General features: G+C 46.1%; 2 protein-coding genes across 3 annotated transcripts in view; one reads left to right on the top strand and one right to left on the bottom strand.

Moving 5' to 3' along the window:
- LOC121697672 (butyrophilin-like protein 2) overlaps positions 1-4,885 on the bottom strand; it is an 11,387-nt gene extending 6,502 nt beyond the window's left edge. Inside the window, exons 1-2 of the mRNA XM_042079317.1 lie at positions 4,542-4,885; positions 4,240-4,273 (exon numbers count right to left, since the gene is read on the bottom strand). Coding sequence (XP_041935251.1) covers positions 4,240-4,264 — 25 coding nt within the window. The 5' untranslated portion in view covers positions 4,265-4,273; positions 4,542-4,885. The remainder of the gene's footprint in view (positions 1-4,239; positions 4,274-4,541) is intronic.
- Positions 4,886-6,221: 1,336 nt separating this feature from the next.
- On the top strand, positions 6,222-7,521 carry LOC121686233 (gap junction alpha-8 protein-like). 2 transcript variants are annotated; one of them, XM_042066833.1, is made up of 2 exons: positions 6,222-6,666; positions 7,387-7,521. In XM_042066833.1, exons 1-2 carry the CDS (start codon positions 6,222-6,224, stop codon positions 7,443-7,445), a joined length of 504 nt encoding a protein of 167 aa, XP_041922767.1. In that variant the 3' UTR covers positions 7,446-7,521. The 2 variants fall into 2 exon arrangements, with proteins under 2 accessions (XP_041922767.1, XP_041922765.1); XM_042066831.1 differs by having other exon boundaries at positions 6,222-6,673; positions 7,393-7,521.
- Positions 7,522-7,758: the final 237 nt, after the last annotated feature.

Raw genomic sequence — 7,758 nt, 5'->3', positions numbered from 1 at the left:
GAGAGCAAGAGGGCTTCATCTGATGCCATCTCCACCGAGTGGGGCACTGAGAGCAAGAGGGCTTCATCTGATGCCATCTCCACCGAGTGGGGCACTGAGAGCAAGAGGGCTTCATCTGGGTTTTGGACTTTGTTTTGAAGCCTTAGCTCTCATTCTTTTTTTCTACTATGCTAGTTTTATTTAATAGACAATGCAGAATGTAGAATGCTCCATTGACTTGAATGGGATTACCCAAACGGTCTAAGTTATTTTCATGTATTTACCGTTGCAAACATATAATTACCACTGTCACTTGCAACATGTTTTGTGCTTCTGATTTAAGTCTTTCATATCACTCCGCAAGTAGTCCGGTCACTTCTTGCAATGGAACTTCATTCAGAAGTGAAAGCAGACGGTTGGTCAGCTGTGTTCTAAAGAATGTTTGATTCAAGTTCAGCGTGTGTTGTGAACTATTTGTTTCTCAGCAAAAGCCACGACGAAACGGTAACAAATAAGCAAGTAGCCATATAATAAGCGGGATAATGTATAGAACACCGTCATCATCTGAAAATAAGTCCCTTTAGGACGAAATAAGACCCGTCCTATTGTTCGCCCTGTCGGGACTTATTTTCAGATAATGACCGACATTCTATACATTATCCCTTACATAATAAATACTTAACATTTATTTTTTGTGTTTCTTTTGCCATTTTTTGTTTTCTGACCCCTAAACAGAAGCAGGGCACACACACACACACACACACACAAACACACACACTACACACACACACACAGACACTCTCTCTCTCTCTCTCACTCTTTCTCACACACACAAACACACACACACACACACACACACTCTCTCTCTCTCACTCTTTCTCTCACACACAAACACACACACACATAAACACACATGCTGATTCTCTCATTCTCTCATTGACTATTAGGGGCGAGTTGAACGGTGTTTGCACTGCTGCGCTACTTTGTGTCATTACACTTTCTGTCCCCCTACAGGCCATGTTGTGTCATTACACTCCTGCTGTTCCTTCTCTGTTCCCCTACAGGCCATGTTGTGTCATTACACTCCTGCTGTTCCTTCTCTGTTCTCCTACAGGCCATGTTGTGTCATTACACTCCTGCTGTTCCTTCTCTGTTCCCCTACTGGCCATGTTGTGTCATTACACTTCTGCTGTTCCTTCTCTGTTCCCCTACTGGCCATGTTGTGTCCCGCTAGACGCTGATTGTGGGTTGGCAGTGACATACTGGGACAAAAAATCGTCCCTGGCATATTTGGCCCGAGCGGCCCTCAAATTGGTCGGGCACACCTAATTACAAAATCCTTGCATTACCCTTTTAAATGCATATGTTTTCAACTAAGTGTCGTGGAGCACTGAAAGTGGACAAATGTGCCTCATTGGTTATCATTTTGACAGATCAGAGGAAACCATGGAGCACATGATCACAATATTCAACTAGGCTATGCAAGCAATTATGAAAGAGTTTCTGCTTGAATTCAAAGTATTTTTAAATTATTCAATAGGCTACATTTAAACTATACAATACTGAATTGATAGCAGCACTGACAAAATGACTGAAGCTCATGTGTAAAGAGCTAAATTACCTAGATGGTGGTGGAATTATTGTAATTTATACCAGTTATCACTATAGGACAACTCACTATAGGACAACTGATCGTGATCATGTAGGCTACACTCTCCACCACCTGCTCCATCACTGAGTTCATGTGATCATGTAGGCTACACTCTCCACCATCTGCTCACTGTCCCTCTGCTCTGTACGCTTGCTCACGCCTACATCTCCTCGCTCAAATTCAACAAACTTCAACATGTTGCTGACATACTGTAGACTAACCTACCTGCAATATTGTTTATATTTTTAAGCTTCTACATTGGTGTTATTTCTGCATGATTGAAACGCTATGTGAACATATAATAATCAATTGGACGTGAAATGTCTTTCTTTGTTGCCATTATTAGAGATCAGCCTTTCTTAAAAGCGTATTGCTGCACAAACGTTTTGTGATAGAACACCAGGCGCACAATGCACTAGGCTACATGATATGAAATGCCTAGGCTAAACAACGTGAAGATATTTGTTTTCCAACCGTGAGCAAGTAATTTTTTTATTTGCTTGATGTTTTGCAGGCTTAGGCTATCCAAGAAAAACGAATCAAATGAACCGGCTGGCCTTGTATTAGGCTAGGTGAACTTGGCTATTAAACGGGAGACTTTCTGTAGCCCATCTGTAAACAATTCTGGGCCTTAAATTTAAGTTGCATGTTTGCCATTTCTGTGCTATTGCTCTGTATGCATTTCCATGTTTGCATTGCACTGCTATACCAAAAAATATTTGACTGTGGCACGCAATTTTACGCACGGGGCGCACCTTGAAACAGTGTTTACCCAATTTCATTCTTTCGCATAACGTGGAAGGTAAATTGTGCTTGCTAGTATGATGTCGGCCAGCCAGCCAGCCACGGTAATATGACCTATATTTCGAGGAAAATTGACTGTGAACCACAAGTGTGAAATCACGGCAGCTCAAGGTATAATTCGAACACTGACTATTTTGATACACTCACGGATTCCTGGCTCTGAGCAAATTAAAATATATAATAGCCTACTCTATCGGCCCAAAAGGTGCGTCGGCCCACCGGGAAAATGCCCGGTATGCCAGATGGCCAGTCTGTCCCTGTTGGGCAACTTCTATAAAAGACGCCCTTTCTGACGACCGTAGTGTCTCTCACGCAGGGCAACTTGGAGTGGTGCCTCACTGGCAGACGCAGGGCAGCTTCGCTTGGTGCCTCACTGGCACGTCACGTTCATTGTTTAGTCTTTTGTGTTGATTCATTGGTCATTGATCTTGGCTGTCTTTTAGTTTAGGATTTGTATTTAGAGCTGGTGGTATTTGGTGGTGGGGTTTCATGTGACTTAGTTTAGGATTTGTATTTAGAGCTGGTGGTATTTGGTGATGGGGTTTCACGTGACTTAGTTTAGGATTTGCATTTAGAGCTGGTGGTATTTGGTGATGGGGTTTCATGTGACTTAGTTTAAGATTTGTTTTAGAGCTTTTGGTATTTGGTGATGGGGTTTCATGTTACTTAGTCAAGGGTTAGTTGAGCACAGTAGTTAGAAGACCCAGAAGACTCACAACAAAAACTTGTCTTTTGTTTCTGGTCGAGAGTTCTGGTTTGTTTCTGGTCACGTTCATTATCTCTCATACTCAAATGCTCACATGCTCACTCTCTTTCTCTCTCTGATTCACACAGACACACATATACATACACACAAACACACACAAATATACACATACACAGACTTACATTCTCTGTCTCTCTCATTCACTGACTGTTTCTGTCTCTCTTGTTTACACACACACACACACAAAATTACAAATATATACAGGAAACACAGTTTTCTCGTCTGTCAGATAATTAAGAACAAGCTAGGCAGGTTTTATACCAACAGGACTCGGTGACCTTGAGAAACAGAGATCTATGTGAGGGCCAGAGTGTTCCTTTAAATGACCTCTAGCCCCAATATTGGTTTCAGCCCTGTCCCTTGGTTTGACCTCTAGCCCCAATATTGGTTTCAGCCCTGTCCCTTGGTTTGACCTCTAGCCCCAATATTGGTTTCAGCCCTGTCCCTTGGTTTCAGGATTTCTCTTGATCATTTGAATATTTTAATTATATTATGTACTGTAGGTGCTGAACTCCCATAATGCTTTGCAATGTAACATGAGGCGGAGCATTGGGGAGGGTGGGAGAGGAGTTCCCTGGTTAACTTATAGATTCACCCTTTTTGTTGTCTAAATGTGCTTATATTTTCCATGAAATAGTCAAATTTGTCCCTCTCAACATTTGATATATTGTCTATGTCCTTTTCACAACTAAATATGGGTTCACAAGATGTGCAGATTATTACATTCTGTTTTATTAGCAATTTACACAATGCCCCAACATTTTTGGAATTAGGGTTATATAATATCATATCAATACCATAAATATATATTAATATTGTGATATTGTAGTCCATATCTCCTACACTTAGTTGTGTTGCATTTGGATCTAATGATGAGCCTTTAGTTTGGACTGATGCGATTAAACTGTTCAGTAAGAAGCACCTGTGCTACTAGTGGAAAAAGTTAGTCTGAATCCACACACACACACACACACACACTACACACACACACTCTAACACACATACACACACACACACCACAAGATATATTGTATCTTACCTTTGTCTGTGCCCCCAGCTGCCATTTTGCCTTCCTGAAACAGACACAGATCACTGGGTCACATTCTCCAACAGCATTATCAGTCTTGAGTACATTCATCCAGTAGATCTGTTCATTTCTACACCTGTTCTCCCGTGACAAACAGGACAGAACAGGTGTAGACACACAGACAGGTACTGTATATGGAATGTGTATAAACTAGTATTGCTATATGGAATGTGTATAAACTAGTATTGCTATATGGAATGTGTATAAACTCTTATTTCATAAAGCATGTCTGTTCATCACAAAGGGGGTCTTACCTCAGTCTAGTGCAGCAGCCCCTGCAACACACCAAACAGTCTGCAAACTGGACACTGCTGCTGTAGGCTTCACACACACTGCGACTCCATGACCAGGAGAACAGGATCCCTGAGTGTTTCAGCGTAAACAGGAGAACTCCTCTTCAGAGTGCTATACGGAGGCCATTTCCTCTCCCAGCTACAATTCCTTCTAAAATGGCTGAAGTTAAGTTTCACTTCACTTTTTCATGGTGCTGCCGTGCTGGAGGTTCTGAGTCTCTAGATTAGTCCTGTTCTCTCAGTAGTGCTGGAAACCTAAGTGCTGAGTCTCTGGATTAGTCCTGTTCTCTCAGTAGTGCTGGAAACCTAAGGGCTGAGTCTCTGTATTAGTCCTGTTCTCTCAGTAGTGCTGGAAACCTAAGTGCTGAGTCTCTGGATTAGTCCTGTTTTCTCAGTAGTGCTGGAATCCTGAGCGCTGAGTCTCTGGATTAGTCCTGTTCTCTCAGTTCTGAGTCTCTCAGTCTGTTTTCTCTCAGTCCTGATCTCAGTCCTTCAGATCCAACAGTTGTCCATGTGTGCGATATCATGCATTTCTCAACTTGTTAGCTTGCTAATTATGTCCCATGAATATGTAGCCATAAAGACGCCTCATGGAGGAGAGATGGCGCGCAGGCAGAGATACGGTTGAGCTCACTGAGACACGTCTGTGCACATACACACACACACACAGGCAGGACTATGTAGCCTAACCTGTCTAACCTGATCACCAGGGCCCATGACCTAGTCTACTTTGATTCACAGTAAATGGTGACGTAGGCCGATAGCATTCTGGTTAAATGTTACGTTTACGTTGTGATTACATCTGCAAGTGATTATTTCAGAAAGCGGTGAGTGATAGGCTATTGTAGTATAACAAAATCATGTATTTATATTGGAAGAGGGGGCATTTTGAGTATAGTTGAATATTGGGGGGGGGGGGGGGGGGTCAGAAATATAGGTGTACGATGTATATAGGACATCCTCAGATGTCAGAAATCAGATGAATAGGCAGGTCTCAGAGCAACCTGTGTGATTGTAGCGCCCTCTAGTGCTTGACTACTCCACCCCTTGACTTACAGTTTTTTTTTACAGTTTTTTTCAATCGCTAACAAGCATTCAGATACTTTTCTAAACTCTTTTCTAAACACAGACTCACACCTACAAAACACAATTGGCCAAATGGATATTTTTTTTTCCCTCAAAAACACATTTTGTTAAATATATACTAACACATCTTTCTCTGCACACAATAACTTTACCAAAACACTGGAAATCTGACTCAAAATGAAATTATTCTGTCAAAGAACTTGTTTTCACTTCACAAGGTACATGCAGTCAATCAAAGTACACCAGGTTTCAAAAAACTGGCTATTGTTGACATTACAAAAACTGCATAGACTTTTACAGGTATTTGCAGTTTACAGTTTTACAGGTATTTGCATGCAAAACATGCAATCCACCATTTTTACACTAAATGTATTGGTTGGGAACTGTATGTCCACATGTAATGTTCATCCGCCTATCTATCTATCTATCTATCTCTCCTCTCTCTCTCCCACCTTCCTCTCTCTCCTCTTCCTCTCTCTCTCCCCTCTCTCTCTCTCTCCTCTTCCTCTCTCTCCTCTTCCTCCTCCTCCTCCTCTGCAGCTCTGAACTCCAACCATGGGTGACTGGAGCTTCTTGGGGAACATCCTAGAGGAGGTGAACGAGCACTCGACGGTGATCGGCCGCGTGTGGCTGACGGTGCTCTTCATCTTCCGCATCCTGATCCTGGGCACGGCGGCCGAGTTCGTGTGGGGCGACGAGCAGTCCGACTACGTGTGCAACACGCAGCAGCCCGGCTGCGAGAACGTCTGCTACGACGAGGCCTTCCCCATCTCGCACATCCGCCTGTGGGTGCTGCAGATCATCTTCGTGTCCACGCCCTCGCTCCTCCTCCTCCTCCAGGATCTCATCACAGATCTCGGTGGTCTGGGCGTAGGACGACAGGGTCTCGTTGTATACTTTGGAGACGTCCTCGGTGGGCAAGGGCGTGGGCATGGACATGGGTATGGACGAGGACGCGGGCACAGATGGGAAGTGTGTTCCGCGCGGCCACGACGGGGAGGGGGAGGGTGAGGGCGAGGGCAAGGACGACGGCCTGCCGACGCCCCCGAGACGCACCCTGCCCTCGCTGGCCTCGCCGCTCCTGTGCTCCCGAGGAGGCTACCGCCCCCTAGAGGAGGAGGATGAGGAGTGCCATGCCACGCCACACTACTACCCACTCAGCGCGGTGGTCACGGTGCCAGGCTTCCTCGGTGCCCGCGTCCTCGTCCATACCCATGTCAATGTCCACGCCCGCCGAGGACGTCTCCAAAGTGTACAACGAGACCCTGTCGTCCTACGCCCAGACCACCGAGATCTGTGATGAGATCCTGGAGGAGGAGGAGGAGGAAGAGCAGGGGGGAGGAGGTGCAGACGTGGGGGCACAGGCGGGGGGGCAGGTGGCAGTGACCGCGGCGGCGCAGGAACCCTTGGAGGATTTTACCGGGGAGATGGGGAGGTGGCTGAGGAGGTGAAGCTAGAGGCCAATGGGGAGGTGGCTGAGGAGGTGAAGCTAGAGGCCAATGGGGATGGGGAGGTGACTGAGGAGGTGAAGCTAGAGGCCAATGGGGAGGTGGCTGAGGAGGTGAAGCTAGAGGTCAATGGGGATGGGGAGGTGACTGAGGAGGTGAAGCTAGAGGCCAATGGGGAGGTGGCTGAGGAGGTGAAGCTAGAGGTCAATGGGGATGGGGAGGTGACTGAGGAGACCCCAAGGGAGGTGGAGGGGGGAGGAGGGGAGGAGCAGGGGGAGTCTGCTGCCTGTTTGGGGAATGGATGCCCAGGGAACCATGCAGAGGAGCTTAGAGGAGTGGGGAGGAGTGAGGAGCCCCTGAGCAACGGTGCTGTCACCGGAGGTGCAGGGGGGGAGGAGGTGAAGACTCAGGGGGAGAAGGAGGAGAAGATGAATGGCCCCCATCTGGAGGAGGAGGAAGAGGAGGAGGAGGAGGAGGTGCAGGGGCAGAGTGAAGAGAGCACAACAGCACAGCAGGAGGAGGTGACAGAGGAGTCTCCCGCTGCAGAGAACGGGCTGGAGGAGAGCAAAGGGGAGGTGGAGGAGGAGGAGGCGAACGAGTTAGAACAGGAGGCCAGAGAGGAGAAGGAGCAGGAGCAATGCACT

This window comes from Alosa sapidissima, chromosome 2 (genome assembly GCF_018492685.1).
Source record: "Alosa sapidissima isolate fAloSap1 chromosome 2, fAloSap1.pri, whole genome shotgun sequence".
In the NCBI taxonomy this organism is placed as follows: domain Eukaryota; kingdom Metazoa; phylum Chordata; class Actinopteri; order Clupeiformes; family Clupeidae; genus Alosa; species Alosa sapidissima.
The sequence above is the reverse complement of the archived record's forward strand: the minus strand, read 5'-3'. Positions and strand labels throughout refer to the sequence as shown.